The sequence below is a fragment of the Mya arenaria genome, chromosome 3 (assembly GCF_026914265.1).
Source record: "Mya arenaria isolate MELC-2E11 chromosome 3, ASM2691426v1".
In the NCBI taxonomy this organism is placed as follows: domain Eukaryota; kingdom Metazoa; phylum Mollusca; class Bivalvia; order Myida; family Myidae; genus Mya; species Mya arenaria.
Window position 1 is genome coordinate 51,080,296 of NC_069124.1, and position 18,137 is coordinate 51,098,432.

Sequence of the window (18,137 nt, forward strand, 5' to 3'; positions counted from 1 at the left end):
ATCACACAGGGCCTAGGTAATAACCGACATATTGACCAATTACCTGTATATGACCACCAGCATGGGGATAATGATGAATTATCAATTGGATTATTTATTATGGTTATTGGTATGATTTGCCAAATATTGAGATAACCAGGTGTGATAAGTGAAATTAATTCATTTTATAAAAAAATATAATGGAAAATAATATAGGTAAGATTTGTTTGTTGCATTGCAGGAGTGAAAACTATTTTTGTGCTATTTTCTTTGTGAAAAAAGGTGTGTAAATAAAAATTTAATTGCAATCAAATATTCAAAAATTGTAAACAAGCCATTTATCAGAAAAATATTTATAGATTAAAATTCACACTGCAATTGTTGTTTTTATCAGACCTTTCATGAATACAGGTAATAAATGTACACGCCTTGTAAAACATCCATTGTAAAAATCCTCACCAGGAAATAAATGTTACATTTTATCAAAAGGCACATGCATAGGAAATAAATTTGGGATTTAAAATATCATGCAATATAAATAAATTTATTAAGTAGGGGCGATATGAGACAATGCAGAGTCTCAATGAGTATCGGCATAAGTTTTGTTTCCACTTAACATTAAAGAGTGAAAACTGTTTCTATCCAGACATTTTTTCTTCCAGAAGCATATGACTCCATGGAGGAAGAGGAGGCAAATCGCCAGGCCAACAACAACAACACCAACAACAGCATGAGCAACAAGGTGGTGCCAGTGCCTAGCAGCCCAGAGACGGAACCAACTGAGGAACGACATGGCTACAGACACCATGTTGCACAGGTAATAATATTGTGATTTCATTAGTATACTACTGTGTTTCAGTTATCAGTGTTTTTTTCGGCCCTTTTTGGGGAAAAAATTCAGCCCTATTCCCCATTCCCCTCCTGAAAAAGTATAGACCAAGGGAAAAAAAATCCCTGAAAATATAAAAAAGATTTTTGGGGGGATTTTGAGGAGCACTTACCCCTAAAAATTTAGCAAATGTATCAATAAAGTGTAATTCATGAATATGTTGATAGGTTTGTTGAATAAAAGGTTTAAAACAATGTTGATATTTTCCCCTTGTTGCCAAAACAGTGCAAATTTTCCCATATCAGAGGGCCCAGCCACCATTCCCTTAAAAGTTGAAAAGCAGTTCATTTTAACATCCCTGTGGGTATCATATAAAGCGTAAATTAGTAGGTACAGTAATTAGCTTAGTTCAATTTTACACAAATGCCATTGTTAAAAATGACAAATTAAGTGTACAGGATAAAGATGTTTGGCTAAACAACAATTACTGCTGAACACCCTTAAGTACTTCAACAATATGACTCACGTGATATGAGATTATTCTTTGGCCTGATATGCCCAGCCTCCTCCATCAATATCGCCAGAAGTACAAAACTGTGATGCATATAGGAAACAATTCTCATCAACAAATATGTATATATATTTTCTGAAGAGACATGTTTATGCAGGTTTACGATGCTCTCATTTTTTATCATGTGGATAATTAACTCCCATATTTTCTATCCGCTATGTGTAACCTTTCAGATTCCTGTGAAGACAGACGAGACGGGCAAGCCTCGCCTGATGGACCAACTCCTTGGAGAACAACAGCGTGAAAGCAACAACAACATTGAGGTGAGCATTATTAATCATGTCATGAAATATCTACAGGTGAGTAGATTTTAATATTGAATTGATAAAAGGAGGATATTTGTTAAATTTTGGTGTAAAAATCAATATTTACTTTTACTGGCTCATCAATGAAAGCAATATTTTCATGAGCCACAAGTGAAAATATAACTTTCTGTGATCAGGAATAAAATGAATTTTGATCTTAAACCGAATTTCAAACTATTTTCAGATTCTTCATGCTAAAATTCAAGAAAAAAAATAACTTGACAACCTCATGACCTCATTTTGGTGACTTCATTTCAAACAGTTTCAAGACGATGTGGTGAATTTTATTTTTATTAGGCTACACAAAGACCAAAATTCATAAGAGCAGTGAAGATAACAACAGTGAAAATAACATGATATTTCACGGAAATTCAAAAAGGAGGAAAAAAATATCTGACAAAATCATATGGTTTCAATGTCTTGTGGGACATTTCAGAAATGCATTGGACATATTAAAATAAAACTTCATTTAAAGTATATGATGGCATGGGTCACAAGTGTCTGAGAAGTTGGTTTAAGTATAGGTGAAAGCAGTGATGAAACATACTTCTCTGTATGATTATAAATAAAGCAAAAATTTAAGGGAGAAAATGGATACACATTTGTGACCCTAGCAGATAGGAAACTGTGAAGCTGAGTAATTGTCAACCTTTTAACATTCAGAATCATCTCTTAAAAAGCTATCATATAATTAAATTTTCAGACCTTGACACATTAAATACACATTTCTATGGTAGAAATGAGTAACAGAATTTCACTTTCATGGAGTACATCACAAGTAAAAGTTAATTATATACAGTGAATGTATTAAGATTTGCATGAAAGATTACAACATGTATAAGTTAGTTCATATGTGACGTATCTGTCTTTGTTAAAATGATTCAAGTTTAACTCATACATAAAGTATTGTATAATTTCATCATTTTATTTTACATTACAAACCTTAAATTTGTACAATGAGTGCTTTATAAACTGGATTAAGGTTTAGGCAAAGAATTGTTGTAAAACATTATTATTGCACTTATTTAGAAAGATTACAGGTATGTATGGCAGTATGAGGACTCAAAGTGTGCATTTCATCACATGATAAATCAAAGATTGCATTTTGCATGTAAACTCAAGCACTTGTAGTGCATAACATGTTCAAATCAAAGATTATTGGGGAGAGCGTGCACATAAGATTAATTACATTTTCATAATCATTACAATGAAATATATTTATTTCGCAAATCAGACTATGGTAGTTGTGTTGAATGCCTCTGGTATTAAATAATATGACTGCATGGAGTACATAACCAGAATATTATTGATGTAATATTATCCTGTAATAATAACTGAATTGCCTTGGGATTTCAGAAGCCTGCAAGGGCACCTAGCCCAGTTGCCATGGAGACGATAATGCCGAAAACCCATGTGACAGTAGAGACCACACCCATGAGACCAGGGTTGGATGGGACTCAGGACATGTCTTCCCCAGGGGATCTGACCGTGACAGAGGAGAGACCCACCCTGTCAATCAGAAAAAGCCCACCGGTCATTCGCAGGGGTAAGTGAACAGTAAATGCTCATGATCAAAACATCATATATTTGTATGTGATTTAATTCAATATCTTATATTTCTTCTTACTATGTCATTGAACTTGAACATTACTCCATTGTATTACAGATCTTTTGGTCACAACAAAAATGGGAGATTTGAAGAATTCAATAATTCTTTCTGTCATAACATCCTCTTTATATTTTCTTTTTTCTTTTGGTTGATTAACCCATTTCATTCTGAGACCCAGTTAGATATGATACCTTGAATATCTGGGCATTTTCCAATAACTGATAAGCCATCTGCCTTTTTATGACCATTGTGTTGTATAAACACTAATAACTTCTTTATTATTGGTACAATACCCAATAAAGATTACATATTTGGAAAGGAAATAAAAATATGCACATGTTTATGTAAGTTTTATTAGCAAATGATATTAAATAAATTATTTTTTGCAAGTTAACCAGGTGATGATGAAAAAAAAAACACCAAAAAATAAATATGCACAAATTGAAAGCAAAAAAAGCACACATATTTTTTTTCAAATGTCACATAATCCAATGTATGAAAGTTTCTAAATTCATCTGTCTTTAAAATGCAGAAAGAATTATGCATATATTTTAAATCTATAAAAAGTTATAACAGTTTATATCATCCCATATCCACTTCGGAGCAAATCGGGCGGGTGGATGTTCATCACGATGTTGGTTGGAATAGCAGTTTGAATCCTCGACCAGTAAGGTCCAGAAGTCTTGCCCCCATAACAGTTCTATTGATAAATGACAGTAATGCAATATCCTGGCTTTCTTGGGTCATATTGTTCTTTAGGACCACCATTCTTTGTATTCCCACTTGGAAACCTTGGGGTGATCCTCTTTGTCATTCAATCATTCTAGAACTCCTCAAGATCGTCATAAAAACTCCACCAAATAATGCAAATGTCATAGTTTGTGATTTCTATCGATGTTTTAATATGTCTTCTGTTTGTATCAAACAAATTCACATAAACTTCGTCATTATAATCATCCCAATATCGCTATCGTCACTGTGGTCGAAAGTCCTATCCATTTCAACCAAAATTTGCATCAAAATCGCAATAAAAAGCTTAAATTTAACTCGATTTTTGAGTTTTAAAATTATTTCTTCATTAAAATTTTCTGCGCATCTATCTGCGCATAACATCCGGTCATTCCAGAAAACGTATAAACCGGAAACAATACAGTGAAAACGAAAGTAAATAAAGTGAAAGTTCAGTACGTCAAAAACTACACCTTTTGGTGTATCCCGCATGTAAAGGGTAACTACACCAAAAGGTGTATCCCGAATGAAATGGGTTAAGTGATTTTTTTTACATCACCAGTAATTCAAGATTTCTAACTTGTGTTTTCAGAGAAGTCTCCCATGCTGCCCCAGCAGTCATCCCCTGCCCCTCCCTCTCCCCCGAAGGTGGATCCCCCACATATGGACCGTCGCCAAGACAACATGAGTACTGCCTCTGAGGATTCAAATTCCTCTGGATTTGGCCCACCTGCAGCCCTGCTGCGCTGGCAGCGACGGAGACCGCAGTCCGAGAATGTTAACTCTGGACCGACTATGGAAGATCGTGAGAGGGACCGTATGAAACGCCTTAGTTCCACACTTCCGTACAAGTCTGATGGCATCTTCAGTTTTGATGACAAGTACAGCAAAGATGACTCAGAGGTTGATCGTGTATCAAAGGACTTTGTTGAGACCGTGTCAGTGTCAAAGTCATATGAATCAAAGCCACAAGCGTTTCAATTTAATGATGAATCTAAAATGGACGAATGGGAAAATAGACAGGAGAAGGAGAGAAAGGTGGGTTTATGGCATGAGTGTGAAGTGGGCTTGTTGCCCTTATACATGTGTGATTTAAGTAGTTGATATTGAATTGAAAATAATACAATGGATGCAGTCTCTATATTGAACCTCAAAGCATGGTTTTAGCATGTCAGTCAGATACTGTATTTAAATCATTGAGATTTTTTGAAAGAATTTAGGTGGTAAAATAACAAGTTTATAACATCCTTTTGTAAAAAAATCCTTTACATAACTAATTCCTTAACAATTTGAATGATTGCATTTTTGATGTATTCCTAATTAATGTAGATATAAACAGAATGTTCAAGTTGTGTCCCATATACTTGTGTTGACAGCCTGAACCTGTGAAGTCATTTGCTCCTATAGAGCTACACATACCCAGAGAGGAAGACCTGACCGCTCAGGTACTGTTTGTCTGTCTGTGTGTCCGTCCGTGTTTTCTTCTTTGTTTGGTCTTGCTGTGTAGATTGGTGTTTTGGGGGTATTTGTTGCATTTGTAATACCTTTTGATTGCTTGTGTAGATAACATATATATACAAATCTTTGAATATCTCTGTAATCATTTCAAATTAATGTGCATTTTACTTTCTCTTTAAATTTGTCTGCACATTTATACATGAATTTCTGTTGAACCCTAATTCAATGTTTCTTTTAATAATTCTTAAATCTTTTCCAACTAATCCATTCAGTTAACATTGTGCTTTTCTTAAGTTATTTTATTTATGAGCTTGCCTGTTATTCAAAGATAAAATTTAAGGTTTTTTCATAGCCTTGGTTTCTTATGTTGGCGGCATCAGCCTCTTTATACAAAAACTTTCACCTTTGCCAGTAAGCAAAATTGTTTCAGATTTTCAAATGAGAATTGGAACAAATGTTGCCAGAGACAATAGAACTTGTTTGCAAGGCCGATAAATAAAGCTGTATTAATTGTTGAGCGTTAAGTTTGCGTTTGCTCTGCAGTTTCTTGTTTTTCTTTGCCATCTCTTTTGCAAAAGTTTTTTTGTTAATGCTATTGAAGTTTATAGAACTATGCAATTTTACTTACACTGATAGCAACATGATAAACTAGCATGTAGTTATAGTTCTTGCCTGTTAAAATTTCTTTGTGCATGAATATGTATTAAGCTGGCTTTCAGGGGCAGATTAAATGTTAAACCTGTCTGAACAATTTAAAATTGGGGGCGAATTATTTTAAACTTCTCCAGGGCCCAAAGAATAGTATAATCAAAAAAGGAAACAAAGCAAAGGCAATTTAAGACATAGAATTTGAAGAATTTTAAGAGATAAGGAATGCATTCAGACATAACTGTACTAGTTGACTTGTGAAGAGTTGAGAAATAAGATAATAATTTTTTTGTGAATTTAAAGTACAATTTCCATGAAAAAGTATTCTTTAGGGGATTGTCAATGGGTCAAATTGCTGCCCCATTTTCAGTCATAAAGAACTCTGCATATATTTTAAAATTCATGAAAAATCTGGACAGAATGCCTTTGAGGGCTAGCAGTGTGTGAAGCTCTTTCCCCCGCTTACACATCCCATGTTCGCTTGCTGTGTGTTCACGTGTCCGTATGTTTCTAGTCTGCAGCCCCTCCCCAGAATGCGGCGCACATTGAAGTGCCACCTAGTGCTGATTTAAGCATTCCCAAATTCGAGGCTTCTCTTTCACCACAGGTAATGTATGGGGACATGTAATTAAAGGATTAATATGTTTTTTATTAATTATTGATAAGGATTTCTACGATTGGCATTTTCTAATTTGCTTTGCTCGTTTTATAGAAAAAAAATCGAATAAAGAGGAGTCCTAAACATTGCATCTCTTAAAATCATTGAGTACTGTTGACAAGAATCAATTAAACGTGGTCGGTTGGTATGACATAAATATTTTAGAGTGTATATGGGATAAACAAGATTTCTTAAATTGCGTAGATTGTCTTTGATAGAAGAGGTAAAGGGTTAGCTTGCTGTGTGATTTTGTCAAAGTTTGCAGATTTTTAGTTTACTTCTAAGTTTTCTTTCGACAGATTTAAATACAAGTTCACCAACTTTCAATGATAATGAATCAATATTTGCTTTCCATACCTCAAAGTTTTGTTTAGTCAGTTTTGTGTGTAAGTAAATATTATCAATACTTGAAAGTCTTCTCACTGATATTATGCTCGCATTTGTTTATATGACTATTAAGCTGCAGAATCAAAAAAAATGTTTGGTACTAACTTAAGCTTCAATTTGGTAAATCAGTATTTTACATATAAAAAATGGCACTGGGATTATCAACAAAAATTGGACTTTAAATTATAATTGTGAACTGAACATTCTTGAAACAATTAAGATGGAATTGTGTTAAGCTATATAATACTCTTAAAATATTTGTCTCATCTGAAATAATTTAAGTGTAAAAACTTAAGGACAAAAGTTATTGGATTGAGTGTTAAATTAATGTGTAGCAATGAAAGTTCTAAGTGAGACATATGGAGCATATTTTGTGGTTCAGGAGAAGTTTGAGCGCGAGCAACAGCGGATCCGAGCCAAGTATGAGGAGGAAAAGCGACGAGCAAGCGAGGCCGAGAGGCAGAAACAAGAACAGGTATGAGGGGCTAGGTTGCAAAATAAAATATGTTTTATTTAAAGAATTAGGTGAGGAAGTACAATTGATAATATATATATTTCAATACAAATAATTAAAAACTTGATCAGAGGCCAAAGCTAAAAAAGATCATCTATTTATTCGAAACATGAGACAGATATGTAGAGTATTGGATTCACTTATTCAATGCCACCGTTGTTACTCTATATTGTAAGTTTGAATTTCATACAGTAGGTTGTGAATTAGAATTTTTTGAAGTAATTAAAAAAGACTTGCTAGTTCATGCCTTAGCCTTTATTACAAATTCCAATACTAACAAACATGGTTGAATAGTTTGCTCTTAAATGTAAGTCTGTTAAATGAATACTTAATAACATGCCCTCAAATTTTACTTGATATGTAATTGGAATAACTAAGCCATCGATCATTTTCTTCAGGAGAAAAAGGTCCTGGATTCAGATAAGTTTTTGCGGAGTATGGAATCACAAATCCTACAGACCAAAACGGAGGCATCCAATCAAAACTTTCTGAACGACGGTTCAGGCCGATCATTGGCTCCTGAACAACGGGTCATCTCAGAGACGACAATCAAGTTTCCGGCCAACGCCCCAGCAAGACCTCTAATAATTGACCCAAGGAATGAAACTGCATCTTTGTAAGTCGGCAAAAATATTTTTTTATGAGCTAATAATGTAGCAATTGACATGATGCATAAATGAGATAAAGCCTGGTCTAGTTAATTAAGGAATTTGTTGCAATAAAAAATGAATCCAAGTCAATGTGTATGAATAAGTTTGTCCTAGGTACTATAGAGGTTCACACCCTTTAAAATGTATGAACACAAATTTATCTCAGTACCCAATAATAAAAATAAATTGCATGTGTTTTTGTCTTACAAAAGAAAAAAAACATTTGGTTGAACTAAAGTAAAAAAAAATCATCAAAATATTTTTGTTTAAATTAAACTGCTTTTATTTCAGGGATCCCAAGATGCCCGAGTACAGTTTCCGTGTTGACCTTTCAAGGACTGAAACTGCCCCACCACTGCGCACATTGAATCAGCAGCCAGGTACATAACTGACTTTAAGTTGGCTTCCTTTGTACTCAGGTTTTGAGGATAAGCAGCGTATTTTACTCATGAATTTTCCAATCATTTTAGAGTAAAAATCATAATTTAATAATAGTAAAATTCATAATTTAATAATTGTGGTCTGTAAAAGAACAACCATTTTTAGTACAAACTTACCAAAGCAATTTATGACTTCTGTATGTTGATGCTTGTGTTGCAGAGCTGAGTGCAGAGGAGCTGCTGAACCGGGAGCGGGAGAAGATTCGCGCCGAGGAGAAGATGAAGTTTGAGGAGGAGAGACTGAGGTGGAAGGAGGAGCAGGAGAGGAAGAATCAAGAACAAGAGGTTGGTGAACTAGGAAAGATAGACTGAAGGGTGAAATGGTAAATAGTATCAGTTGGGAAAGCAATAACATGTATGCTCTTGGGAAAAATTGTAGAAAACTATGTCCTATTGAATTGATAATTAAGAATCTTTGTGTGAGAAACAAACAAATGCTGAAGGTGAAAGTTAATGTTGGTAATACTTAATGCCTTTGTTTTAAGAAGTAGAGTCGTTGGCAACTTTTTTATTGCTGTTTACATTACAACTTTTGTTTATTATCTAATTGTTAATTAATTGCAAAACAAACCTATTCAGATTCTAAAGGCACTTATAAAATAATGTTTCAGGAAAAGCTTCGCCAAGAACGAGAGCGACTGCAGCGTGAACAGGAACGCATTGAGCGGGAAAGGGCAATGTTGGAGCAGAAGAAACATGAGGAGCAGACAACACATTCCTTCTCCCCTGTATCCAACCAGTCTCCTGTGAGCAGCACTACTAGCTCGCTGTCCCACTCTCCTCGGTCCCCACCCCCTGCCCTCAACCCGACCCGGGCGAATAATTATGGCAAGAAGGTGCCCCCTCCCACCGCACCTAAACCTGAAAAAGGTACCAAAGAGAAAGCAAGACTCACAAGAGAGGACTTGTTAGCAATGAACAGAAAAGCCACACCTTTGACAAAACCTGATCCCTCAATGGAGGGGCATCATCCAACCTCTGACAGTCTTTCACCAACAATGAGAGAAGCACCCACCAAAGCTCAGTTGCACTCGCTAAATGCTGTGCCAAAGCAAAAGTACAGACATTCCGCACCTTGGATGAAGGAGGAGGATAGTGCAGGTTCTAGTACGCAAAGTGAGAAACCTTTTGTGATAGGAAAAAGATCTGACTTGATACATCAGAGAGATTATTCCAACCCAAATGACCACTGGGTGGTTCGTGAGGCTGAAAAACGTAGATTAGCAGACAAGAGAGACAATGTTGAAAGCATAACAGCTCGTGCTGGACCAACTAAACCGAGTCAGAGTGCTTTAGTTAGTCGATTCCGTAGTGATGTTGAACCCCCACCGAGGAGTAGAGCAAATAGATATTCTTACCCTTCATATAGTGACAAAAACGATACCACATCCTCAAGACTTTCGTCGACAAGTGGCTCAAGCTTAAGAAACATTGACCGCAGTCCTGAGCAAGGAATTACTACACAGTTCAGTGCAAGAACTCAACCAAATAGTTACGCCAGTAATCCCTCTATGTCAAGTACCCTACCGCCAAACTTCAGTTTTAACGCAAATACACGGAACCATGCCAGCGCTGGGTCATCAAAACCCCCTCGGTCCTTGTCAGACAACAGTGATTCGGTGATAGCGGTCAGCGGAAAACAGAAGTGTTCACATTGTGGAGAAGAGTTAGGTGGGTATTTGTAGCAAATGACTCTTGGCTATGCTCTTTCCTCTAAAGGGCGTATTTGAAGTTCATGGTCTTCAACAAAGTAAAGAGGTTAAAGTTTCAAAGCGGTGGCAGTGAAGCTAGTCGGCCAACTGCCTGCTGCCTGCTTGTATATTTTCTATAGTTTACGCTTTGCTTTTAAATATGAATGTTCAATTCAGCAAAAAAATCAATAACAGAAAAACAATATTAATTAACATGTTTAAATATATTGTGTTATTTTACTTTGCTTGATTTAAAATTTTGACGTAACAAGTTTAAAGGAAAGCTCACAGATTATTAAAATCATAAGCTTTTGACATAATTGTTTGAAAATATAAAAGCAATTTTAACACCTTGTATATGAATTTTTGCAGTTGAAAATATGTCACATCTTCAATGTGACTTCCTTGAAGGTATTTGATGTGTGTGATTGTGCTGAGGCGATTAAGTTTATATTCCTAATGATCCCATGTATTACAATGTACAGGTATAAATGTGTACACCAAGGGAATGTTATGGATAGCTTCACATATCTTAATTGCCGAATAAATTAATGCTTTGTTATTGAAATTGGTTTTGACTTTGAAGGAAATATATTGGGCTCCACTACCTTAAAATTTATAGATTATTTTTTGGAAAGCCATTATATATGACCATACAGTCAAATCCAATGCAAACAAGAAAAGAACAATATTTATACTAGAAAAATAACAGACATGCATGTCAGAAACGCGGTGTTAAAAGTCTCAGAACTTATAATAATTATGCATTTATTTATTATTTATTTATTTGTCCAAATATTTGTATGAAGTTCAGTAAATGAATCAGTTCATCCAAAATGGTAGATGACCACTGGATGAAAATTGGGTACCACTTCATTTGAATGGTCATACATTTATCATACTCATACATTTATCATACTCATTTGATACTGAGCAAATTATAAAATGGAAAAAAATATCTCTGTGTAATTATAATGGCGATATTTTCACTTTAATTTTAGATTTGCTCAGTTTTGTTTTGTATATTATGCTAACATGTGAACATAACACTGGTGTAATAGAAATGGTCTGAGGCTAGTTTCATTTTTCCAAATGCATCCAAGAAATAACAACTACCGTAAATTATAGTGTATAGGGCGCAGGCAAAAAAAAAACGAAAAAAATCAAGAAATATAAGTATATATAGGATGCATTGAAAAAATATTTATAAGAATTCTGGAGGAAAGAAGTGCTTCCTTTACTCAATGATTTACGGTAAAGCATATTATTTCATATTAAAATAGATATTAAGCTTTATATAAATGGCTAAATTTTGCTAACATAGGCTCCAAAATGAAGATAATTTGACTAACAATATTTCAAATCTTACGAAAATGTTTTTCGGTCATAAGCTTTTAACAGGTAAAAATAAAATTCTTGTTGCACCAGTGTTAGACAAAGCTTTGCTCTAGTCCTTGTATATAGCTTCCTGTATATTGCTCCTAGGCTCCGCTAACGTTCCGTGTATGTTTGACAGGGTTCGGGGCCGCCATGGTGATCGAATCTCTCGGTCTCTACTATCACGTGCAGTGCTTCCGTTGCTGTGTCTGTCACATGGCGCTCGGTAACGGCTCTGAAGGAGCAGACGTCAGGGTTCGCGTTGACAAATTGCATTGTAAAAATTGCTACAGCAATGATGAAGGTACCCTCGTTGAATATTTGGGCGTGTTTTGAAATCAAGGGAGAGAATACAGCACTGTCGAGATTTTCAATGTGGAGGTACAGAGAATGGTTTGACTGAAAAGCATGGCAGAATTTTTTACGGCGTATTGAGTTTGTACACATTTAATGGGTGCATATTATTAATAACTAGAACTCCATTTTATTTAGCCAGTAGTTTATCTGGATTGGTTAGCTGTTACAAATATAGGTTATTTTTTACTTGTATACGAAAATATCACACACTCCAGCGGGAACCAATTTTAATGACACTGTGTAAACATTGCATGTAAACAGATATGAAATTTGAGTGTATTTGCATTTTGTTATTCAGTAACATTCATACATTTATTCATTGACGGTTACCAAGCATTTTTAAAGCATCATGGTTGTGCATGTGAATTCACCATTGACGTGTGCCAAAGGCTAATTCTGCAATCCCCAGTTAAATACCAGTGAGTAATGCTTCCCATGGAAATTCCATATATTATCCAGGTATTGCAAACTATTTGTAGTCAGAAATACCATTCTTGACCCCCTTTAAGAGACAAAAATCATTTTGAATGTTAACAATCTGTTCCTTGAAATTTACCAAACATTTTATGCAATGGCATGATCGACATTGTTTTATTATAAAGATAGATGAAAATACTTTAGTGCATGAAATTGATTAATTTTTATATACTTGTCATGGAAAAATCACAATAATATTATAATATATATTGGATGATGGAGTACATTGAGATGTAATATTGCTTTATTTTTAATTATTACCAAACTGTTCTCCATTTCCACTTGAAAATCTGGACAGGGTTTGTATTTTATCGTTATTTAATAATACATTATTTAAGGTTTTTGATATCATAATGGCATTCAAGTGGCTAGCCGAGTGCTAATGAACTGGTTGTGGTGTTTAAACAGTAACCATGTATAATTATAATAATTATATAACACAGTATACATTGAAAGTTAAAGAGATAATTATTAAAATAACTGAGTTTTTAATAAAAGATTAATTTCAAATGGTACTGTGTTATATAAAGATAACATTAATATTTCACAGTCTTAAAGTCTGTATACTGTTAATTTGAAATATTTTATATAATGCATATAACATGATTAACTTTGCTTCTAATACCTCCAAACATTTTACATAAATTTAAAATAAAATTCTATAATATTAGTTTAAAAAAACAACACTAAAATTATCTTCATACGTTTTTCGGAGAGTTTGCTTGAGTTTGTTTGATAAAATTTCAAGCTGATAAGAGACTGGACTTATATATCCATTTAATTTTACAAAGTTCCATTGCATTTAAAAGATCAATTAAAACTTCCTATCTTTAATATATAAACTGTGTTTAAATGTTTTTCAGCTGGGTTAAAATTCAGTAAGGTGTAGCCATGACTGTGTTGACTGTGTCGACCGTGTTGACGTAAAAAACGGACTTTCATATTGAAACCAGGTGAAAGATAACGCAAGGAAAACAGAAAGAAAATAGGATGCTGCACTTTTACTGGGATCCAGAGGCAACAGTGGAAATAAACAGCTTGAATTGTGATGTCATGTTATTAATTTACATTGATATGGTTTTTATGCATTTCAAAGCTATACTCCTCTTTGTGATTGCACGAGTATCCCACCTACCTTGTCATTCAGCATCAAAATATCCTATAATTTTTCCATCCAACAAGAAATTTCAATGTTTTATTATTGGTTAAACTAACCATTGTAACACTAAGCTTAAAACGACAAGGTTTTATTCAAAACTACATGATGATTAATTTATTAACATTCTCTTTTGAAATATGTCTGATGACATTATTTAATAATGGCATAACAACCAAACTGGTTTGACTCACTGTAAAGTTTTGTTGTAACTACATTAAATATTAAAATGTATTTTTTCCATAAATACTTTTTCAATAGTAAAGAATGCATAGAAACATACTAAACATTTATGAACATATTATCATAGTTTCCGTGCAATTAGTCAGTGTACATGTATGTAACCGACATGTTTTGAGACTTCTCCTATACTGTATCTCTATTGTTTTCCATTATGTTAATGTATATGTATATATACATAGTAGTTAATGGGTTTTACATGTATACATGTCTGTGTGCATCATAGTTTATGAAACTATACAGTGTTTTGATATATATATGTATATACATAATATATATAAATATATATCAGCAAATATTTGACAGTAACATGTGTTCATAGTAATATATAATCAAATATAGATACTTTCAATTTGTGTCTTTATGCAGTCAGATTTTTGACAAAATTTTAGCAAATTTAAGGAATATTTTCTAGTATGTTTTGAATCTGCACCAATTAATAAGATTCATACCATCCCAGTAGAGTTATTTAAAACGAAATATTTATTTTTTTAATTTTTGTGACATAAATGATATCATAATTTTACCTCTGTATAGCTGATGTTATATGGCTGTGCTTATCAGTATCTGCCTTTATACCAGGCTTTCCATTATTATTGCTGAGTGATTGTTAAGTTTTTCCATTTCTTGTTGCCTGTTGTTGTGATAAATTGATTGTAGCATATTACAAAAAATGTCTTGATTTGAATGATATCTGCCAGCCTGTGTTGCTAGGGCTATCCAGTGACATGGTCTCATGAAATATTTCGTTCTTAAATGTACGTGCTTGCTATATTTATGAACATAATGAATGATACTGTCTAGGCTGGCTATGTTTATGAACATAATGGATGATACTTTCTAGGCATATTATGTTTATGTACATAATGAATGATACTGTCTAGGCTGGCTATGTTTATGAACATAATGGATGATACTTTCTAGGCATATTATGTTTATGTACATAATGAATGATACTGTCTAGGCTTGCTATGTTTATGAACATAATGAATGATACTTTCTAGGCTGGCTATGTTTATGAACATAATGAATGAAACTATGTTAAGCTTGATATGTTTATGAACATAATGAATGATACTATCTAGACTGGCTATTTTATGAACTTAAAGAACGATATTATCTGGGCTTGTTTTATGAACATAATGAATAAACTATCTAAGCGTCCTTCATGTATGTTAATGATTATAATGAATTATACTACTGTGAAATCATAAATGTTCGTGGGGCATTAATGTTCGTGGTTTTCGTGGGTTGGGTGATCCACGAATTCAAGATCCCACGAAATATAGATCTTTTATTCACTTTTTTCAATTGCCATGTTATGTACATACTCTAGCTTATTCGTTACACAGGCCGCATTTTACAGCGTAAAGATCCGTCTCACTGTATATCTTACTTTCATCGTTTTGTTAATATATTATATATGCCTTCAACAAATAATAAACCAAATCATTTTAATGTGTTTTATGAACCAAATGACAGAAGCACGTGCCTAAACGTGTGCTGTTCATGAAAATCTCAAGGCTAACACGATGTGAGTGATGAGTCTCTGTTCTCGATTCTTTCTTTAATGGAATAATTAATCGATTACATTGGAGGTTCTGGGCATCCAACATGACAATGTACAAAACATCGCGTTCAATACACTTATTAAACAAAAATGAATATTGAAATTATGATATGTAATGAGATGATATTTAAAGTGATTAAATTTGTAAACATCAGCTATCTTTTGGGATTGTTTTCTCAAATATACGGACCTTCTCGGTATTTTCGCAGTTTGCAAAATTCAATGGCTTTGCCTATCTGTATTTATGATCAAGGTACATTTTCTTTTATGACCTTGATTTCAAATTAAATCGATAATTGACATGCACTCATTGGCATGCCATACCACTTTAGCGAGTGTCATAAACTGTGTGACGTAGAAGACGAAAATCACGGGCTAGCGCGTGGAGATAATGCAGAAGATCTAGGACGATCGCAGTTTCAATTTTTTTTTCAAAAATGAAAAACCACGAATTCAAGTACCCACGAAAGTGTTATTTTTCGGCAAACCACGAAATTTCATGCCAACGAATATAAATGATTTCACAGTATCTAGGCTTTCTATGTTTATGCTTATAATGAATGAAACTAGCTTAGCTTGCTATGTTTAGCTATGTTTATGAACATAATGAATGATACTACATAAGCTTGATATGTTTATGATCAATATGAATATTGCTATTTCAGCTTATTATGTTTATGTTTTGTGATATATTGACAGTGCTGTCTCGTAACTTTGTGTCCCTGTTTGTATAATCTGTGTAAAAAATGTACACATAACATAAAATAGACAAGTTTGGAATTAATGACTTTGGGAATGCAATCTGGTTCATAATTCTGCAAGCATTTTTTGTTGTAGGATGAACACTTTGTTGTTATAGAAATATAATGTAATTGATATCATGTTATTAATTTGATTTTAGGGTAAACTTACATATCAGTACAAATATTTATTCAAACTGTTAAATTTTAGATATAGTTTTACATTGAACAGTATTTTCAGATTTGATGGGGCTAGGCTTGGGGAATTTCGTTTGTCTCCTGACAGTTACCATATTTATCCTAATACATGAGGTCTGCTCTTGCTGATTATCAGACTGTCTAGCACTAAAATTCTTGTCGACTATTTTTTTTTAATTTGGTGTTGTGTAACCTTTGTGTAGTACAATAGGGTACATGTTCCTAGAAATAAAATCTGTAGGTGCACAGTTAACAAAATGGCTTCTGATATTTTTTTACGGTAAAATAAGCTCTTTTTTGTTTTAATAACAATAATAAGCATTAAGCTTCTAAAATCAAATCAAATGCCCAAGGACATCTATGATAGGGACAAATACCGTAGTTGTTTCACTATAGAGAAATGAGATGTTGACTATACTGTCTATAGTCTGAACTATACAAGAGATTTTCAAATTCTCTTTCCATCTATATTAGATACTAAATTGGTTATGTTATGAATGTATTGAAAGAAAATAACTGGAAACAAAAAACCCAAGATTGATAATGTAAATATAATGCTGTAATATATTTTTTCTAGCTTATATTTGAACCCTTCAAGAACTCTTGTATAATTCATTTAATTTCTTATTATTGATTGTGATATCATTACATTCTGCTGAGCCAATTATGTAAAAATTATCACAATAACAAAAATTGACTTTCAGATAAAAGAATGAAATATACATGTAAATCATTTCCCCAAATAATGACCTGTATAAATGATATATACATGGTTTGTGAACATGATTTTGAAGCTATAAAAAATTGCTGTATTATAGTATATGCTTCAGATTTGAAATAATATTATATGAACAGATAGCATTAAAGTTTCATTATGAAAGCGATTGAGGCTTTTTGTTGGTATATTATGTACTTGTATTTATAATATATATATTCAAACTATTAGTTCACTGTATCAGTCAAATGTTTTATGAGGCAGATTGCTTGGCATTCATTCGTTTATTCATCGTTATATTTATCATTTATGCTTTGTTGTATGCTTGTTTTATGTTGTGGCTGTATCGAGATGTTTTACACATGGTTCATACTTGTATATAAATATACTTATTGCAATATTGTTCAGAATACAATGTGAAATATTTATGTTATAAACAGATAAAACATTTAATTTAATAATAAAGCTTGATATATTAATTACAAAGGCTTGTTATGTGTATGAAATGTTTCTTATTCTTTTCAAAAGGGTGTTACCATATATTGGGGGTAGAAGTTAACTATTTTTCATTGACCTTTCTGAGGCAGTAACCCTAAATTTCATTGATCAAGTTTTCATATTTTATAATATAATATGAATATTTGTCAAGATGCAGTACTAATAACCCTATTGCATCAAACACTTGTTGGCACAATGTTAGTGTGGTCAATCCTGTGCCGGAAAACTTCCTGGACCTTGATATGAATCAAGTGCACTAACCAGTTAAAGATTTTGCAGGACTATATCAATGTTGCCATCATGGAGTCAAGACTCTAGTTATTTTATTCTAATAATGCAAA

General features: G+C 33.3%; 1 protein-coding gene across 8 annotated transcripts in view; it reads left to right on the plus strand.

Annotated features, from left to right (window-relative positions):
- The window catches only part of LOC128226755 (LIM and calponin homology domains-containing protein 1-like), an 80,758-nt gene extending 62,981 nt beyond the window's left edge, over positions 1-17,777 (plus strand). For 3 of the 8 annotated variants that reach the window (XM_052936784.1, XM_052936790.1, XM_052936789.1), the window contains 14 exons: positions 642-796; positions 1,553-1,642; positions 3,041-3,230; positions 4,615-5,060; positions 5,399-5,467; positions 6,643-6,735; positions 7,556-7,648; positions 8,086-8,303; positions 8,629-8,717; positions 8,938-9,062; positions 9,389-10,448; positions 10,841-10,879; positions 11,985-12,149; positions 13,543-17,777. In XM_052936784.1, coding sequence (XP_052792744.1) covers positions 642-796; positions 1,553-1,642; positions 3,041-3,230; positions 4,615-5,060; positions 5,399-5,467; positions 6,643-6,735; positions 7,556-7,648; positions 8,086-8,303; positions 8,629-8,717; positions 8,938-9,062; positions 9,389-10,448; positions 10,841-10,879; positions 11,985-12,149; positions 13,543-13,568 — 2,858 coding nt within the window. In that variant the 3' untranslated portion in view covers positions 13,569-17,777. Of the gene's footprint in view, positions 1-641; positions 797-1,552; positions 1,643-3,040; positions 3,231-4,614; positions 5,061-5,398; positions 5,468-6,642; positions 6,736-7,555; positions 7,649-8,085; positions 8,304-8,628; positions 8,718-8,937; positions 9,063-9,388; positions 10,449-10,840; positions 10,954-11,984; positions 12,150-13,542 lie in introns of all 8 variants that reach the window. The other 5 variants (XR_008259725.1, XM_052936787.1, XM_052936785.1 and 2 more) reach the window with 5 other exon arrangements.
- The last annotated feature ends 360 nt before the right edge of the window (positions 17,778-18,137 follow it).